This window comes from Littorina saxatilis, linkage group LG1 (genome assembly GCF_037325665.1).
Source record: "Littorina saxatilis isolate snail1 linkage group LG1, US_GU_Lsax_2.0, whole genome shotgun sequence".
Classification (NCBI taxonomy): domain Eukaryota; kingdom Metazoa; phylum Mollusca; class Gastropoda; order Littorinimorpha; family Littorinidae; genus Littorina; species Littorina saxatilis.
In genome coordinates this window covers 843,976-865,104 of record NC_090245.1, presented here as the reverse complement: position 1 = coordinate 865,104, position 21,129 = coordinate 843,976, and the positions used below count along the sequence as shown (strand labels likewise).

At 40.2% G+C, this 21,129-nt stretch overlaps 1 protein-coding gene across 1 annotated transcript in view; it reads right to left on the bottom strand.

Annotated features, from left to right (window-relative positions):
• The window catches only part of LOC138958963 (T-cell immunomodulatory protein-like), a 33,959-nt gene that overhangs the window by 10,418 nt on the left and 2,412 nt on the right, over positions 1-21,129 (bottom strand). The window contains 12 exon segments of the mRNA XM_070330317.1: positions 4,723-4,801; positions 4,994-5,037; positions 5,303-5,405; positions 6,200-6,344; positions 7,744-7,901; positions 9,621-9,709; positions 10,668-10,749; positions 11,039-11,097; positions 15,044-15,156; positions 16,080-16,163; positions 18,194-18,248; positions 19,829-20,071. Coding sequence (XP_070186418.1) covers positions 4,723-4,801; positions 4,994-5,037; positions 5,303-5,405; positions 6,200-6,344; positions 7,744-7,901; positions 9,621-9,709; positions 10,668-10,749; positions 11,039-11,097; positions 15,044-15,156; positions 16,080-16,163; positions 18,194-18,248; positions 19,829-20,071 — 1,254 coding nt within the window.

The window sequence follows — 21,129 nt, the reverse complement described above, 5'->3', positions numbered from 1 at the left end:
TTAACCAGAGCGTCTTTTCACTGGTCTCGGTTAACCAGAGCGTCTTTTCCCTGGTGTCGTCCCTCCCCCCAAAAGAGGCTGCTTTCACATTTCTTTTTTAGAAAATTTCCCTTTTGGGAAAATCGAACAGATTTCGTGATTTCGTGACGGATTTCAAACATCGGGAGATTACAACAAAATTCAGGAGGGTTGGCAGCTATGCAGATATGACAAAAAGAAAAAATGTATAAAGGTATATTCAACAGCCATTTTGCCCAGGTAAAAAAAAAAGGAAAATAATCTAAAATGTTTCTAAATAGATTTAGAGCTAGATGTTTCGAAAGTCCATATACAGTACTAACTCTATTTACAATAGACTCTGTAACTCACAATTTTCACAGCAAGATACAAATTCTAAAAATAAAACTTGAAAATGTTGTTACAACGAAAGGGGGTGAGCATAGACACAGAATTGTTTTTGTTTTGTAGATAACACTGAGACTGAGACTGAGACTGAGACTGAGACTGAGACTGAGACTGAGACTGAGAGTGAGACATGCACAACAAACTGTATCCTCCGTGTTTTGTAGATTAGACTGAGAAATGCACAACAAACTGTATCCTCCGTGTTTTGTAGATTAGACTGAGACATGCACAACAAACTGTATCCTCCGTGTTTTGTAGATAACACTGAGAGTGAGACATGCACAACAAACTGTATCCTCCGTGTTTTGTAGATTAGACTGAGAGTGAGAAATGCACAACAAACTGTATCCTCCGTGTTTTGTAGATTAGACTGAGAGTGAGACATGCACAACAAACTGTATCCTCCGTGTTTTGTAGATTAGACTGAGAGTGAGAAATGCACAACAAACTGTATCGTCCGTGTTTTGTAGATTATACTGAGACTGAGAAATGCACAACAAACTGTATCCTCCGTGTTTTGTAGATTAGACTGAGACATGCACAACAAACTGTATCCTCCGTGTTTTGTAGATTAGACTGAGACATGCACAACAAACTGTATCCTCCGTGTTTTGTAGATTAGACTGAGACATGCACAACAAACTGTATCCTCCGTGTTTTGTAGATTAGACTGAGACATGCACAACAAACTGTATCCTCCGTGTTTTGTAGATTAGACTGAGACATGCACAACAAACTGTATCCTCCGTGTTTTGTAGATTAGACTGAGACATGCACAACAAACTGTATCCTCCGTGTTTTGTAGATTAGACTGAGAGTGAGACATGCACAACAAACTGTATCCTCCGTGTTTTGTAGATTAGACTGAGACATGCACAACAAACTGTATCCTCCGTGTTTTGTAGATTAGACTGAGAAAATGCACAACAAACTGTATCCTCCGTGTTTTGTAGATTAGACTGAGAGTGAGAAATGCACAACAAACTGTATCCTCCGTGTTTTGTAGATTAGACTGAGAGTGAGAAATGCACAACAAACTGTATCCTCCGTGTTTTGTAGATTAGACTGAGAGTGAGAAATGCACAACAAACTGTATCCTCCGTGTTTTGTAGATTAGACTGAGAGTGAGACATGCACAACAAACTGTATCCTCCGTGTTTTGTAGATTATACTGAGACTGAGAAATGCACAACAAACTGTATCCTCCGTGTTTTGTAGATTAGACTGAGAGTGAGACATGCACAACAAACTGTATCCTCCGTGTTTTGTAGATTAGACTGAGAGTGAGACATGCACAACAAACTGTATCCTCCGTGTTTTCTAGATTATACTGAGAGTGAGAAATGCACAACAAACTGTATCCTCCGTGTTTTGTAGATTAGACTGAGAGTGAGACATGCACAACAAACTGTATCCTCCGTGTTTTGTAGATTAGACTGAGAGTGAGAAATGCACAACAAACTGTATCCTCCGTGTTTTGTAGATTAGACTGAGAGTGAGAAATGCACAACAAACTGTATCCTCCGTGTTTTGTAGATTAGACTGAGACTGAGAAATGCACAACAAACTGTATCCTCCGTGTTTTGTAGATTAGACTGAGAAATGCACAACAAACTGTATCCTCCGTGTTTTGTAGATTAGACTGAGACATGCACAACAAACTGTATCCTCCGTGTTTTGTAGATTAGACTGAGAGTGAGACATGCACAACAAACTGTATCCTCCGTGTTTTGTAGATTAGACTGAGACATGCACAACAAACTGTATCCTCCGTGTTTTGTAAATTATACTGAGAGTGAGAAATGCACAACAAACTGTATCCTCCGTGTTTTGTAGATTAGACTGAGAGTGAGAAATGCACAACAAACTGTATCCTCCGTGTTTTGTAGATTAGACTGAGAGTGAGACATGCACAACAAACTGTATCCTCCGTGTTTTGTAGATTATACTGAGAGTGAGAAATGCACAACAAACTGTATCCTCCGTGTTTTGTAGATTAGACTGAGAGTGAGACATGCACAACAAACTGTATCCTCCGTGTTTTGTAGATTAGACTGAGAGTGAGAAATGCACAACAAACTGTATCGTCCGTGTTTTGTAGATTAGACTGAGAGTGAGAAATGCACAACAAACTGTATCCTCCGTGTTTTGTAGATTAGACTGAGAGTGAGAAATGCACAACAAACTGTATCCTCCGTGTTTTGTAGATTAGACTGAGAAATGCACAACAAACTGTATCCTCCGTGTTTTGTAGATTAGACTGAGAAATGCACAACAAACTGTATCCTCCGTGTTTTGTAGATTAGACTGAGAGTGAGACATGCACAACAAACTGTATCCTCCGTGTTTTGTAGATTAGACTGAGACATGCACAACAAACTGTATCCTCCGTGTTTTGTAGATTAGACTGAGACATGCACAACAAACTGTATCCTCCGTGTTTTGTAGATTAGACTGAGACATGCACAACAAACTGTATCCTCCGTGTTTTGTAGATAACACTGAGACATGCACAACAAACTGTATCCTCCGTGTTTTGTAGATTAGACTGAGAGTGAGAAATGCACAACAAACTGTATCGTCCGTGTTTTGTAGATTAGACTGAGAGTGAGAAATGCACAACAAACTGTATCGTCCGTGTTTTGTAGATTATACTGAGACTGAGAAATGCACAACAAACTGTATCCTCCGTGTTTTGTAGATTAGACTGAGAGTGAGAAATGCACAACAAACTGTATCCTCCGTGTTTTGTAGATTAGACTGAGAGTGAGAAATGCACAACAAACTGTATCCTCCGTGTTTTGTAGATTAGACTGAGAGTGAGAAATGCACAACAAACTGTATCCTCCGTGTTTTGTAGATTAGACTGAGAGTGAGAAATGCACAACAAACTGTATCGTCCGTGTTTTGTAGATTAGACTGAGAGTGAGAAATGCACAACAAACTGTATCCTCCGTGTTTTGTAGATTAGACTGAGAGTGAGAAATGCACAACAAACTGTATCCTCCGTGTTTTGTAGATTAGACTGAGAGTGAGAAATGCACAACAAACTGTATCCTCCGTGTTTTGTAGATTAGACTGAGAGTGAGAAATGCACAACAAACTGTATCCTCCGTGTTTTGTAGATTAGACTGAGAGTGAGAAATGCACAACAAACTGTATCCTCCGTGTTTTGTAGATTAGACTGAGAGTGAGAAATGCACAACAAACTGTATCCTCCGTGTTTTGTAGATTAGACTGAGAGTGAGAAATGCACAACAAACTGTATCCTCCGTGTTTTGTAGATTAGACTGAGAGTGAGAAATGCACAACAAACTGTATCCTCCGTGTTTTGTAGATTAGACTGAGAGTGAGAAATGCACAACAAACTGTATCCTCCGTGTTTTGTAGATTAGACTGAGAGTGAGAAATGCACAACAAACTGTATCCTCCGTGTTTTGTAGATTAGACTGAGAGTGAGAAATGCACAACAAACTGTATCCTCCGTGTTTTGTAGATTAGACTGAGAGTGAGAAATGCACAACAAACTGTATCCTCCGTGTTTTGTAGATTAGACTGAGAGTGAGAAATGCACAACAAACTGTATCCTCCGTGTTTTGTAGATTAGACTGAGAGTGAGAAATGCACAACAAACTGTATCCTCCGTGTTTTGTAGATTAGACTGAGAGTGAGACATGCACAACAAACTGTATCCTCCGTGTTTTGTAGATTAGACTGAGAGTGAGAAATGCACAACAAACTGTATCCTCCGTGTTTTGTAGATTAGACTGAGAGTGAGAAATGCACAACAAACTGTATCCTCCGTGTTTTGTAGATTAGACTGAGAGTGAGAAATGCACAACAAACTGTATCCTCCGTGTTTTGTAGATTAGACTGAGAGTGAGAAATGCACAACAAACTGTATCGTCCGTGTTTTGTAGATTAGACTGAGAGTGAGAAATGCACAACAAACTGTATCCTCCGTGTTTTGTAGATTAGACTGAGAGTGAGAAATGCACAACAAACTGTATCCTCCGTGTTTTGTAGATTAGACTGAGAGTGAGAAATGCACAACAAACTGTATCGTCCGTGTTTTGTAGATTATACTGAGACTGAGAAATGCACAACAAACTGTATCCTCCGTGTTTTGTAGATTAGACTGAGACTGAGAAATGCACAACAAACTGTATCCTCCGTGTTTTGTAGATTAGACTGAGAAATGCACAACAAACTGTATCCTCCGTGTTTTGTAGATTAGACTGAGAGTGAGAAATGCACAACAAACTGTATCCTCCGTGTTTTGATTTTACCAGCCATTCCAATTACAGGTATACTCACCAACTCCAATTTCTGTTTTCCCAGCGGAGGTTGTGGTCTGAAATCGGATGACGGGACCCACCTGATTCACACCGTATGGCTGCAACACAAACGGCTTTTACGTCAGACTCTGGACACGGTTAATTCACCCAGACATTGCATACACACTCAGACAGACCTAGATACATGCCATTTGCACTTAAATGGAAAATGTCATTTACCTCATGTCCCAGCGATTCATAAAGTAATGAAAATTATAATGACAAAATAATCAAAGTAAGAGAAATCTTACCTCATGGCCGTTCTGGCACTTGTCTTCACACAGACCGCTCACAACTGCACACAGAATGAATATCATGACAGCAATCAGCACAGACATCAATACCAACACGTAACATTCTCACATCAATCTCTAAAAGCATCTGATACTGTTGTAGTCATCTTTGTTGTCTCTCTTACTCTACCTCTCTGCTAATCGCAATCAAAAGTCACTGTAAATCATTCAAGCCAAAGTAATGAACTGGTGTTGACAAGCATCAAGTGTTTTGTCCCCTGAGAAGACAGGTAGGCCAATTTCACAAAAAAAAGGACAATAGCGTACCCATGACTTTCAGAAAGTATGCATCTGCCGTAAAGTCTTGTTCCAATGCCCTCAACTCAAAAGTGTCATTTGTATAGACTGACAGCAGCACGTCCAGGATTCCCTGAAATAACACAAATTAAGAATAGGAGTACGTTCTTTGTTTGTTTGTGTGTGTGTGTGCATCTTGCCAATGAATCGACATTATTGTGTCTTTGTATGGTTGTACATGTATATGGATGGCAGCAAAACTGGCAAAAAGCCGACAGTATTGTGTCTTTGTATGGTTGTACATGTATATGGATGGCAGCAAAAAGCCGACAGTATTGTGTCTTTGTATGGTTGTACATGTATATGGATGGCAGCAAAAAGCCGACAGTATTGTGTCTTTGTATGGTTGTACATGTATATGGATGGCAGCAAAAAGCCGACATTATTGTGTCTTTGTATGGTTGTACATGTATATGGATGGCAGCAAAACTGGCAAAAAGCTGACAATATAATTGCAAGAAATCAACCAAAAATGACCTAAATTTGCTAAAAAAAACACCAGACACTACCACCACAACAACTGTACTCTTTCTACAATCACCACTGATAATAATCACAGACTAAATAAACCCCTCATACATACACAATAAGAATTCTACATTATGTGTCTGCACACATGTGCCTTGTGTACTTTTACATTTGCATAGTTGTGTGTTCACCGCAACATGTCTTTGCACTAGAGCTGATGACTGTCTCACCGGTCACATGTCTCACCGGTCACATGTCTCACCGGTCACATGTCTCACCGGTCACATGTCTCACCGGTCACATGTCTCACCGGTCACATGTCTCACCGCTCACATGTCTCACCGGTCACATGTATCAAAGATTGGAGCAGCCACAGTGTGCTGACTTATAAGCACTTACATTTTCCATGAAGTCGTAGAAAGTTGCTAGCGGCGGATCTTTTGACGGGGGGTACAAGGGCTGGGTGAGTTCCACATGAAAGCTCCGGGAGAAGTTATCAGCACTTGCGACATTCTGCATCAAATATGTCGCGTAGCTGCCATTGCTGGAAAGAGAAGTAAACAATATACATGTACACAAATGGTTACAAAGCTATACAACAGTATAATGCAAAATGGATCAAATAATTAAATTAATTAAAACTTCACAGACTATTTTGTTTTTGTTGCTCATGTAAAGTCAGACAATCTCATAAGAAAATCTAACAAAAAGATAAATTAGAACACACGTTGTCAGACTTGAGGAAAATAAAAGCGCACACTCAGTATGAGAGACATCAAGTGACTACTGGGTAATCAGGCATTCCAAGGGGTCGCTCCAAGGGGTCGCAATAAAACAACCGGTGAGAAGACAATACCTCCCTTTTCTCTTTGTGCAGCATCTGTGTGTGTGTATGTGTGTGCAGCGTATGTGTGTGTGTGTGCAGTGTATGTGTGTGTGTGTGTGTGTGCAGCGTATGTGTATGTGTGTGTGTGTGCAGCATCTGTGTGTGTGTGTGTGTGTGCAGCATCTGTGTGTGTGTGTGTGTGTGTGTGTGCAGCATCTGTGTGTGTGTGTGTGTGTGCAGCATCTCTGTGTGTGTGTGTGTGTGTGTGCAGCATCTGTGTGTGTGTGTGTGTGTGTGTGTGTGTGTGCAGCATCTGTGTGTGTGTGTGTGTGTGTGTGTGCAGCATCTGTGTGTGTGTGTGTGTGTGTGTGCAGCATCTGTGTGTGTGTGTGCAGCATCTGTGTGTGTGTGTGTGCAGCATCTGTGTGTGTGTGTGCAGCATCTGTGTGTGTGTGTGTGTGCAGCATCTGTGTGTGTATGTGTGTGCAGCATCTGTGTGTGTGTATGTGTGTGCAGCATCTGTGTGTGTGTGTGTGTGTGTGCAGCATCTGTGTGTGTGTGTGTGTGTGTGCAGCATCTGTGTGTGTGTGTGTGTGCAGCATCTGTGTGTGTGTGTGTGTGTGTGCAGCATCTGTGTGTGTGTGTGTGTGTGTGTGCAGCATCTGTGTGTGTGTGTGTGTGTGTGCAGCATCTGTGTGTGTGTATGTGTGTGCAGCATCTGTGTGTGTGTGTGTGTGTGCAGCATCTGTGTGTGTGTGTGTGTGTGCAGCATCTGTGTGTGTGTATGTGTGTGCAGCATCTGTGTGTGTGTGTGTGTGTGTGCAGCATCTGTGTGTGTGTGTGTGCAGCATCTGTGTGTGTGTGTGTGTGTGTGTGCAGCATCTGTGTGTGTGTATGTGTGTGCAGCATCTGTGTGTGTGTATGTGTGTGCAGCATCTGTGTGTGTGTGTGTGTGTGTGTGCAGCATCTGTGTGTGTGTATGTGTGTGCAGCGTATGTGTGTGTGTGTGCAGTGTATGTGTGTGTGTGTGTGTGTGCAGCGTATGTGTATGTGTGTGTGCGTTGATACACACATGTGATATGAGAGCACATGTATAAGCACAGCGCTGAAAACTGACCTGGATTTGAGAACAGTCAAAGCGTCAGGGAAGCCGTCCAAGTTAAAGTCACCAAAGCGAAGCGCCACAGGAACGTTTAACCAGCCCTTAGTTTTGCTAATCGCCGCAAACTGCCATGTTTCTTTGCCGTTGTTCAAGTTCACATGTAGATTATACCACTGTCAAAAAAAAACACGTTTTGTTCAATCTTTTTATTCATTTACATGAAATAATCAATGTGCAAAGTATTTGTCCATGCATGTTTGCTGAAACAGCCTTTTTGAAAAAGGAAAGAGTAAAAGTCAAAAACCTTAAAAGGAAAGAGTAAAAGTCAAAAACCTTAAAAGGGAAAAGAGCCGGACACTTCAGTCTTTATTCATGTGTCCCTGATCACTTGAATGGTCTACCACTAGAAGTTCACCTTCTATACAACAATTTGTTTTAAAGCAAAACCAAAATACATTTGACGAAAGATGACAGCATGTCCTTCATGAACCAGTTATGTCTTGTACAAATCACAACAATCACAGTTATGTGTTGTACAAATCACAACAATCACAGTTATGTGTTGTACAAATCACAACAATCACAGTTACGTCTTGTACAAATCACAACAATCACAGTTATGTGTTGTACAAATCACAACAATGACAGTTACGTCTTGTACAAATCACAACAATCACAGTTACGTCTTGTACAAATCACAACAATGACAGTTATGTGTTGTACAAATCACAACAATGACAGTTATGTGTTGTACAAATCACAACAATGACAGTTATGTGTTGTACAAATCACAACAATGACAGTTATGTGTTGTACAAATCACAACAATGACAGTTACGTCTTGTACAGATCACAATCACAGTTATGTGTTGTACAAATCACAACAATCACAGTTATGTCTTGTACAAATCACAACAATCACAGTTATGTGTTGTACAAATCACAACAATCACAGTTACGTCTTGTACAAATCACAACAATCACAGTTATGTGTTGTACAAATCACAACAATGACAGTTATGTGTTGTACAAATCACAACAATGACAGTTACGTCTTGTACAGATCACAACAATGACAGTTACGTCTTGTACAAATCACAACAATCACAGTTACGTCTTGTACAAATCACAACAATGACAGTTACGTCTTGTACAAATCACAACAATCACAGTTACGTCTTGTACAAATCACAACAATCACAGTTATGTGTTGTACAAATCACAACAATGACAGTTACGTCTTGTACAGATCACAATGACAGTTATGTCTTGTACAGATCACAACAATCACAGTTATGTCTTGTACAAATCACAACAATCACAGTTATGTGTTGTACAAATCACAACAATGACAGTTACGTCTTGTACAAATCACAACAATCACAGTTACGTCTTGTACAAATCACAACAATCACAGTTATGTGTTGTACAAATCACAACAATGACAGTTACGTCTTGTACAGATCACAACAATGACAGTTACGTCTTGTACAAATCACAACAATCACAGTTACGTCTTGTACAAATCACAACAATCACAGTTATGTGTTGTACAAATCACAACAATGACAGTTACGTCTTGTACAAATCACAACAATGACAGTTATGTGTTGTACAAATCACAACAATGACAGTTATGTGTTGTACAGATCACAACAATCACAGTTACGTCTTGTACAGATCACAACAATCACAGTTACGTCTTGTACAAATCACAACAATCATATTGGCAGATCAAAGCGACTGGTATAAACGATTCCACTAACCGTCCCTCTTCACAACAATGACATTGGCAGATCAAAGTGACTGGTATAAACGATTCCACTAACCGTCCCTCTTCACAACAATGACATTGGCAGATCAAAGCGACTGGTATAAACGATTCTACTAACCATTCCTCTTCCGTAGACAAAGACGACACTCTGAGCGCAAGCGTCGTCAAGACAACCCGGCAAGATGATGTTGATCTCATGATTATCGTCTGCAACATGTAAAACAACTCATGGCTTTCAGGGGCTCAAACTCTTTCACAAAACAAACAAAATCAATACAAATGTTGGCTGTAAAATCTGACCCTCGCAGACATGTTAAACTCACACAGACACAGGTCATCCTTGTTAGCACTAAGACAGCAGCACCACCACGACACACACAAGAGCACATCATCATGAATACACACGCAAGAACACACCATCACCATCACTATCAACACAAAGACACCACCACGACACACACAAGTCCGTCGCGATATAACCTTCGTGGTTGAAAACGACGTTAAACACCAAATAAAGAAAGAAACACACACAAGCACACACCGCCATAACCACTCAGTGATAATATCCCAATGTATTCCTTATGCTCAATTCACTACAACATAAGTTCAACTCTTCATGTAGGGTTAAACTGTGACGAACAGATAGGCTACAGCAAGGCACACACAGCCTAACACAAGCATGGCCACCCCCCACCCCCCACACACAATGTCCTGTACAGTCTTTATGCTCAGTATCAAGTCAGAAAAACATTGAATCAAGTACTGGTTGGTCCGGTGTCAGAATAATGTGACTGGGTGATACATGAAGCCTGTGCTGCGACTTCTGTCTTGTGTGTGGCGCCCGTTATATGTCAAAGCAGCACCGCCCTGATATGGCCCTTCGTGGTCGGCTTTCTTTCTTTATTTGGTGTTTAACGTCGTTTTCAACCGTTCAAGGTTATATCGCGACGGGGAAAGGGATAGAGCCACTTGTTAATTGTTTCTTGTTCACAAAAGCACTAATCAAAAAATTGCTCCAGGGGCCGTGGTCGGCTGGGCGTTAAGCAAACAAACAAACAAACAAACAAATTGAATCAAGTCTTTTATTGGGTGGGTGGGTGGGGGTGGTGTTGAACTGTTATAAACAAAGAAGCCAAAGCAAGTAAAGAAAATGCAGCCAGCTCACTCAGGTCATGGTAGGAAGGTCGATCAAAGCTCTTCATTTCCGCTGGGGATGGGATGGTCTGGTCCCACGTTAGTACACCGTCCTGTAAGCACAATGCCTGGATTATGATTTGCACTCATAACTGACACAGACCCATACAAAATAACAATATCTTTAGCCAAAAAGTTTTGTACAAAAATCCTTCCTGAAAAGGGAAGACTGTCTTTAATTGCTGCGTGACAATAAGGGACAGCCTTCATTTCACCATCAGTGTCTTGTTCTTGTTACACAGGTTCCCCAATCAATCATTTTCCTCCTTGGCATTAAGATGTTCTTTATGGATTCTTTCCACACACACATTATCCTCTAGCTGCTTTTCAGCAGTTGCCTACCTTGTTCAACCAGATTTCAAACTGAAGGCGGCCATCTTTCTCAGACACCATGCACAGATCTGAACAAGAAAACAACAGTGTTTACTTTCATTTCTCAGACACCATGCACAGATCTGAACCAGAAAACAACAGTGTTTACTTTCATTTCTCAGACACCATGCACAGATCTGAACCAGAAAACAACAAGGAGTGGGGTTCAACATGTATGACAGTGTTTACTTTCATTTCTCTTTTCTTCTTCTGTGTTCATGGGCTGAAACTCCCACATACACTTGTGCTGTTTATACACTTGTGCTGTTTATACACTTGTGCTGTTTTTACACTTGTGCTGTTTATACACTTGTGCTGTTTTTACACTTGTGCTGTTTTTACACTTGTGCTGTTTATACACTTGTGCTGTTTATACACTTGTGCTGTTTTTACACTTGTGCTGTTTATACACTTGTGCTGTTTATACACTTGTGCTGTTTTTACACTTGTGCTGTTTATACACTTGTGCTGTTTTTACACTTGTGCTGTTTATACACTTGTGCTGTTTATACACTTGTGCTGTTTTTACACTTGTGCTGTTTTTGCACGAGTGGGGTTTAACATGTATGATAGTTTTTACCCCACCATTTAGGCAGCCATACACAAATTGCGGAGGATGCATGCTTGGTATTTTCTTGTTTATTTAACCTATGAAACTCTGACATAGATTACAGAATCCACACACAAAGGGGGGTAAGGCACTCGCAGGTCCGCACATAAGTTGAACTGAGAGATTGGAAAATCGCCACCCTTACCCACAAGGCGCGCCGGGATTTGAACACTCGACCTTCTGCTCAGGGCCTTATCCACTAGGTCATTGTGCCTTATCCACTAGGTCATTGTGCCTTATCCACTAGGTCATTGTGCCTTATCCACTAGGTCATTGTGCCTTATCCACTAGGTCATTGTGCCTTATCCACTAGGTCATTGTGCCTTATCCACTAGGTCATTGTGCCTTATCCACTAGGTCATTGTGCCTTATCCACTAGGTCATTGTGTCTTATCCACTAGGTCATTGTGCCTTATCCACTAGGTCATTGTGTCTTATCCACTAGGTCATTGTGCCTTGTCCACTAGGTCATTGTGCCTTATCCACTAGGTCATTGTGCCTTATCCACTAGGTCATTGTGCCTTATCCACTAGGTCATTGTGCCTTATCCACTAGGTCATTGTGCCTTATCCACTAGGTCATTGTGCCTTGTCCACTAGGTCATTGTGCCTTGTCCACTAGGTCATTGTGCCTTATCCACTAGGTCATTGTGCCTTATCCACTAGGTCATTGTGCCTTATCCACTAGGTCATTGTGCCTTATCCACTAGGTCATTGTGCCTTATCCACTAGGTCATTGTGTCTGTCATGTCATGTTTCTGTTTTAATTCTGTTATAAAAATTACTTTACTCAGGCAACACTGTTCTGTGGGACAGCATTCTGATAAGTATAGTCAACTCTGGAGGTTCTGCTGAAATCTATCTTACACTCTGATAAGTATAGTCAACTCTGGAGGTTCTGCTGAAATCTATCTTACACTCTGATAAGTATAGTCAACTCTGGAGGTTCTGCTGAAATCTATCTTACACTCTGATAAGTAGAGTCAACTCTGGAGGTTCTGCTGAAATCTATCTTACATTCTGATAAGTAGAGTCAACTCTGGAGGTTCTGCTGAAATCTATCTTACATTCTGATAAGTAGAGTCAACTCTGGAGGTTCTGCTGAAATTTATCTTACACTCTAATAAGTAGAGTCAACTCTGGAGGTTCTGCTGAAATCTATCCTACACTCTGCATCTGATAAGTAGAGTCAACTCTGGAGGTTCTGCTGAAATCTATCTTACATTCTGATAAGTAGAGTCAACTCTGGAGGTTCTGCTGAAATCTATCTTACATTCTGATAAGTAGAGTCAACTCTGGAGGTTCTGCTGAAATCTATCTTACACTCTGATAAGTAGAGTCAACTCTGGAGGTTCTGCTGAAATCTATCTTACACTCTGATAAGTATAGTCAACTCTGGAGGTTCTGCTGAAATCTATCTTACACTCTGATAAGTAGAGTCAACTCTGGAGGTTCTGCTGAAATCTATCTTACACTCTGATAAGTAGAGTCAACTCTGGAGGTTCTGCTGAAATTTATCTTACACTCTGATAAGTATAGTCAACTCTGGAGGTTCTGCTGAAATCTATCTTACATTCTGATAAGTAGAGTCAACTCTGGAGGTTCTGCTGAAATCTATCTTACATTCTGATAAGTAGAGTCAACTCTGGAGGTTCTGCTGAAATCTATCTTACATTCTGATAAGTAGAGTCAACTCTGGAGGTTCTGCTGAAATCTATCTTACATTCTGATAAGTAGAGTCAACTCTGGAGGTTCTGCTGAAATCTATATTACACTCTGATAAGTATAGTCAACTCTGGAGGTTCTGCTGAAATCTATCTTACACTCTGATAAGTAGAGTCAACTCTGGAGGTTCTGCTGAAATCTATCTTACACTCTGATAAGTAGAGTCAACTCTGGAGGTTCTGCTGAAATCTATCTTACACTCTGATAAATAGAGTCAACTCTGGAGGTTCTGCTGAAATCTATCTTACACTCCGATAAGTAGAGTCAACTCTGGAGGTTCTGCTGAAATCTATCTTACATTCTGATAAGTAGAGTCAACTCTGGAGGTTCTGCTGAAATCTATCTTACACTCTGATAAGCATAGTCAACTCTGGAGGTTCTGCTAAAATCTATCTTACACTCTGATAAGTAGAGTCAACTCTGGAGGTTCTGCTGAAATCTATCTTACACTCTGATAAGTAGAGTCAACTCTGGAGGTTCTGCTGAAATCTATCTTACACTCTGATAAGTATAGTCAACTCTGGAGGTTCTGCTGAAATCTATCTTACACTCTGATAAGTATAGTCAACTCTGGAGGTTCTGCTGAAATCTATCCTACACTCTGATAAGTATAGTCAACTCTGGAGGTTCTGCTGAAATCTATCTTACACTCTGATAAGTAGAGTCAACTCTGGAGGTTCTGCTGAAATCTATCTTACACTCTGATAAGTAGAGTCAACTCTGGAGGTTCTGCTGAAATCTATCTTACACTTGTAATAAATCCTTATTAACTAGTTATTTCAAGTTCAATCAACAGATTGCCTAGTTTTTACAAGAAATGATTTTTGGTTTACAGTCCTTTAACGTTGATTATATGACTATCAGTCCTTAAACGTTGATTATATGACTATCAGTCCTTAAACTGTGATTATATGACAATCAGTCCTTAAACGTTGATTATATGACTATATTTTGTCTGGGGCCTTACTGGCACAATGCTCAAGTTTACTTCAATACTTGACTTTTTATTCTGCCTCTGACTAACAGGTCATGAAACAGCTTTTGCAGTCAAGAAAAAATCACCACCGTTGTATCTATCACCCTCAAATTGAAAACACATACCTGGCACCAAATCCCCACCGTTGTATCTATCACCCTCAAATTGAAAACACATACCTGGCACCAAATCCCCACCGTTGTATCTATCACCCTCAAATTGAAAACACATACCTGGCACCAAATCCCCACCGTTGTATCTATCACCCTCAAATTGAAAACACATACCTGGCACCAAATCCCCACCGTTGTATCTATCACCCTCAAATTGAAAACACATACCTGGCACCAAATCCCCACCGTTGTATCTATCACCCTCAAATTGAAAACACATACCTGGCACCAAATCCCCACCGTTGTATCTATCACCCTCAAATTGAAAACACATACCTGGCACCAAATCCCCACCGTTGTATCTATCACCCTCAAATTGAAAACACATACCTGGCACCAAATCCCCACCGTTGTATCTATCACCCTCAAATTGAAAACACATACCTGGCACCAAATCCCCACCGTTGTATCTATCACCCTCAAATTGAAAACACATACCTGGCACCAAATCACCACCGTTGTATCTATCACCCTCAAATTGAAAACACATACCTGGCACCAAATCCCCATTAACATCGTAAAAAGCACTTGACTGTGGAATTCTCAACGGGTCCAGATCTGAAGTTCCATTGGTCACTTTCTGTCTTGTATAATTTCGTTCTTTCCTGGAAAAATACCAGCGCAGCTGATCATTATATCTTACTCTTTTTAGCAATGCTTCTCTCATCTTCAAATGATACACTGTCAGTGACAGGCAAGCTCATTTAAATGTATTCGTTTTAAATTCAAAGTTTGAAAAGTGCTACTTATATTTCAAACGTTTGATAATGATATTCACATACAGTGCCACTTATATTTCAAATGTTTGACAATGATATTCACATACAGTGCTACTTATATTTCAAATGTTTGATAATGATATTCACATACAGTGCCACTTATATTTCAAATGTTTGACAATGATATTCACATACAGTGCTACTTATATTTCAAATGTTTGATAATGATATTCACATACAGTGCCACTTATATTTCAAATGTTTGATAATGATATTCACATACAGTGCTACTTATATTTCAAATGTTTGATAATGATATTCACATACAGTGCCACTTATATTTCAAATGTTTGATAATGATATTCACATACAGTGCCACTTATATTTCAAATGTTTGATAATGATATTCACATACAGTGCCACTTATATTTTAAATGTTTGATAATGATATTCACATACAGTGCCACTTATATTTTAAATGTTTGATAATGATATTCACATACAGTGCTACTTATATTCTAAATGTTTGATAATGATATTCACATACAGTGCCACTTATATTTTAAATGTTTGATAATGATATTCACATACAGTGCCACTTATATTTTAAATGTTTGATAATGATATTCACATACAGTGCCACTTATATTTTAAATGTTTGATAATGATATTCACATACAGTGCCACTTATATTTTAAATGTTTGATAATGATATTCACATACAGTGCCACTTATATTTTAAATGTTTGATAATGATATTCACATACAACATAAATAAAGAGAATGAAGTGTACGTATCAACAACATACCCAAAGATGAAGTATGAGCGCTCTCCTCCCGCCTCTCCTCCCGCAATTTCTCCGACTAAATCTGGAATCATGTCGCCATTGACACTGCAAGCACAAAATTAATGCAAGTCATCACTTACACCTGTGCAAGTTATTACACACACACCTGTGCAAGTCATCACACACACCTGTGCAAGCCGACCGTAAAACATGAACCGATCCAACATCCTCTGCCTCAATGGTGCTACTGATCAGATCAGATCAGATCATCAACACAAGCCTTTACAAAGATACTGTCACAAGATCAGATCATCAATACAAGCCTTTACAAAGATACTGTCACAAGATCAGATCATCAATACAAGCCTTTACAAAGATACTGTCACAAGATCAGATCATCAATACAAGCCTTTACAAAGATACTGTCACAAGATCAGATCATCAATACAAGCCTTTACAAAGATACTGTCACAAGATCAGATCATCAATACAAGCCTTTACAAAGATACTGTCACAAGATCAGATCATCAATACAAGCCTTTACAAGATACTGTCACAATTCCCAAGGAGAGGAGAGGTGAGGTGCGAGGCGAAGGGTGTGAGACACAGACAACCGAACAAAACAATCAAAGAGTGAAAAAATAACAAACGAGAATGAAGTAACAATAAACAAGACTTTATTTATAATAACAGAAAGAAAAAAAAGTTATTTAAACCTAACATAAGAAAATAGAAATAGAGGAGTTTGTCCAATCTCAGTATTCTGCTACATACCCTACCAAACATCCACACCGTTCGCTGTTCTAGTCTGCACTCCACAAACATCCACACCGTTCGCTGTTCTAGTCTGCACTCCACAAACATCCACACCGTTCGCTGTTCTAGTCTGCACTCCACAAACATCCACACCGTTCGCTGTTCTAGTCTGCACTCCACAAACATCCACACCGTTCGCTGTTCTAGTCTGCACTCCACAAACATCCACACCGTTCGCTGTTCTAGTCTGCACTCCACAAACATCCACACCGTTCGCTGTTCTAGTCTGCACTCCACAAACATCCACACCGTTCGCTGTTCTAGTCTGCACTCCACAAACATCCACACCGTTCGCTGTTCTAGTCTGCACTCCACAAACATCCACACCGTTCGCTGTTCTAGTCTGCACTCCACAAACATCCACACCGTTCGCTGTTCTAGTCTGCACTCCACAAACATCCACACCGTTCGCTGTTCTAGTCTGCACTCCACAAACATCCACACCGTTCGCTGTTCTGGTCTGCACTCCACAAACATCCACACCGTTCGCTGTTCTAGTCTGCACTCCACAAACATCCACACCGTTCGCTGTTCTAGTCTGCACTCCACAAACATCCACACCGTTCGCTGTTCTAGTCTGCACTCCACAAACATCCACACCGTTCGCTGTTCTAGTCTGCACTCCACAAACATCCACACCGTTCGCTGTTCTAGTCTGCACTCCACAAACATCCACACCGTTCGCTGTTCTAGTCTGCACTCCACAAACATCCACACCGTTCGCTGTTCTAGTCTGCACTCCACAAACATCCACACCGTTCGCTGTTCTAGTCTGCACTCCACAAACATCCACACCGTTCGCTGTTCTAGTCTGCACTCCACAAACATCCACACCGTTCGCTGTTCTAGTCTGCACTCCACAAACATCCACACCGTTCGCTGTTCTAGTCTGCACTCCACAAACATCCACACCGTTCGCTGTTCTAGTCTGCACTCCACAAACATCCACACCGTTCGCTGTTCTAGTCTGCACTCCACAAACATCCACACCATTCGCTGTTCTAGTCTGCACTCCACAAACACAGCTCACACACACGTCATTCGCAAACCATTCAACCACAACTCTAAGCTAGTTCATGTGCGACTCTCATCACGTCAAAAGCGTACTCTGACTCGGCACGTTCATTCCTAAAACTAACACTTGTGACAGATACGAAACTGTTTTAAAGCACAAACATATCTAAGCTGTAAAAAATGCTCAAACCAAACTACATAGAAGTAGGAATTACAAATGAACAACAACAACAAACACACAAGAAACAAATTCAAACATGTATGTAACAGACTAAACTCCATTCTGTAATTAAAAATGTCCTTACTCAATGACCGATGGTTGGTCTTTCAGGGTGTCGTTCAGGTGAAACACTGTAGGATCTGGAAACAATGGACACTATCAAATAATATGTGCACATTAAAGAGCAAATCATATCAAAACCAATGAATAATATACTGCAAATATTCATGATTACACAAAAAGTAAAACTATTCAATCAATAATTTAACAATCTATCGATCTATCAAGCTGTTTTGCAATCAATCAATGGATTTAACAATCTATCGATCTATCAAGCTGTTTTGCAATCAATCAATGGATTTAACAATCTATCGATCTATCAAGCTGTTTTGCAATCAATCAATAATTTAACAATCTATCGATCTATCAAGCTGTTGTGCAATCAATCAATGGATTTAACAATCTATCGATCTATCAAGCTGTTTTGCAATCAATCAATAATTTAACAATCTATCGATCTATCAAGCTGTTTTGCAATCAATCAATAATTTAACAATCTATCGATCTATCAAGCTGTTTCGCAATCAATCAATAATTTAACAATCTATCAAGCTGTTTTGCAATCAATCAATAATTTAACAATCTATCGATCTATCAAGCTGTTTTGCAATCAATCAATAATTTAACAATCTATCGATCTATCAAGCTGTTTTGCAATCAATCAATGGATTTAACAATCTATCGATCTATCAAGCTGTTTTGCAATCAATCAATGGATTTAACTTGTACTTTCTAAGGCCTCACGAGGCCTGACAACTTTAACCCATTTGGGACTGGAGCTGCCATAGTTTTGTATCACCTCTCACCAAAAGATTTGCTGTAAAACAGTAAATGCACAAAGTAGAACTCAGTAGTAGTGTCGCAAACAGCTACACTCGGCCTGTACACTTCAATCAATCAATATGAGGCTTATATCGCGCGTATTCCGTGGGTACAGTTCTAAGCGCAAGGATTTATTTAATTTTTTTTTATATTTAAATTTTATTTTTTATTTTTATGCAATTTATATCGCGCACATATTCAAGGCGCAGGGATTTATTTATGCCGTGTGAGATGGAATTATTTTTACACAATACATTACGCATTCACATCGGCCAGCAGATCGCAGCCATTTTGGCGCATATCCTACTTTTCACGGCCTATTATTCCAAGTCACACGGGTATTTTGGTGGACATTTTTATCTATGCCTATACAATTTTGCCAGGAAAGACCCTTTTGTCAATCGTGGGATCTTTAACGTGCACACCCCAATGTAGTGTACACGAAGGGACCTCGGTTTTTCGTCTCATCCGAAAGACTAGCACTAGGTTAGGAAAGGGGAAAATTGCTAACGCCCTGACCCAGTGTCGAACTCGCAACCTCTCGCTTCCGAGCGCAAGTGCGTTACCACTCGGCCACCCAGTCCACTTGTGCTTTGTGAATGTGAACCTTAGCAGGGTGCTACAAGTAAGTACATGTAGAAGAGATGTTAACTCTCAGCTGACAGAAATGAAAACATGTGAGTAACCCGAGTGACGTAACCGCGTTCCGAATTAATATTCTAAGAACCCGCATGCGAAGAGATTTTGTCCGGACAGTATCAATAAATGTTTCAGAGTGGACTGTGCATTTTGAACGTTGTTCTATAATAATTATTATAATAATAGAACATTTATATACCGAAAAGTTCTGTGCCAGCGTTGCCCCAGTGGATCTCCACGGTCGACCCATCTTTATTTGTCCCATCTTTATTTGTCCGAGTCACCAGCAAGTCCATCTGACCATCACCGTCAAAGTCACCGGGCGCCACGCCGCTGATGCGGGTGACTCCGACACCACCTGACTTGTACAGAAGTCTCTGCCAAAACTCTGTCCTCTTCTTCGTCACATCTTCCTTTGCTTGCATCAAATAAATCCCCAGACCTGTAATGTCACAATTTGGGAATAAACAATGACGTTCCCTTTTCAAACATGAGCTGAAACACAAATCTTGTTTCTGACTGCAGTGGTAAAGATAGCAGCAATACACTACAGTGACCGGCACGGTTGGCCTAGTGGTAAGGCGTCCGCCCCGTGATCGGGAGGTCGTGGGTTCAAACCCCGGCCGGGTCATACATAAGACTTTAAAAAGTGCTTGCGAATGTCTACCGATCATTGCGAATGCATACGAATCCAGATTCGCAAGGACATTCGGCACAGTGTAAGACAGAAATAACGAATATTTGCGAATGCCTTGTGAGCGTGACGAATACATTGCGATGATTACAAATGTTTGCAATAATATTCGGCACAGTGTAAGACAGAAATAACGAATATTTGCGAATGCCTTGTGAGCGTGACGAATACATTGCGATGATTACAAATGTCTTGCGAATACTTGCGAGTACGTTGGGGAAAAAATTAAAAATACGACTTCCTTGTCAATATTAGAAACATGTTGCTATGTTCGAAACAAGAGACGAATGGTAGCGTATGGTTAAGAATATTTACGAATGTCTTGCGACCATGTCCCGATCATTGCGAATTATTGGAAAATGCTATTCGCAAGGGCAATTCGGCACAGTGTAAGAGTAGCTTTGGTAGTAGTAGTAGTAGTGGTTAGGGACTGGATTGGTATCCATAAGCCTCACGGCTTTTTTTCGCGTCCCATCTAATTAACAAATTGTTTCAGGTCAATCATAATAACATCAATTATCGTACAAATAAAGTGACTCAGTCATAAGTTTTTGTACGTCCAGCAGATTTTTGAAAGTGTTAATAGTTTGTGCATTTCTAACAACATCAGACAGTGTGTTCCATGATGGTGCAACTCTGTTAGAAAAGGAATGTTTCCGGATATTAGTTTTACTAAATTCAATAAGGATTTTGTCCGTATTTTTCCTCGTTACATCAGTGGTAGACTTCTTGAAAAAAGACTCGACTTTGACATTATCAATACCCTGTTATGGCCCTGTCACACGACCGTTTTAAAGCCTGCGTAT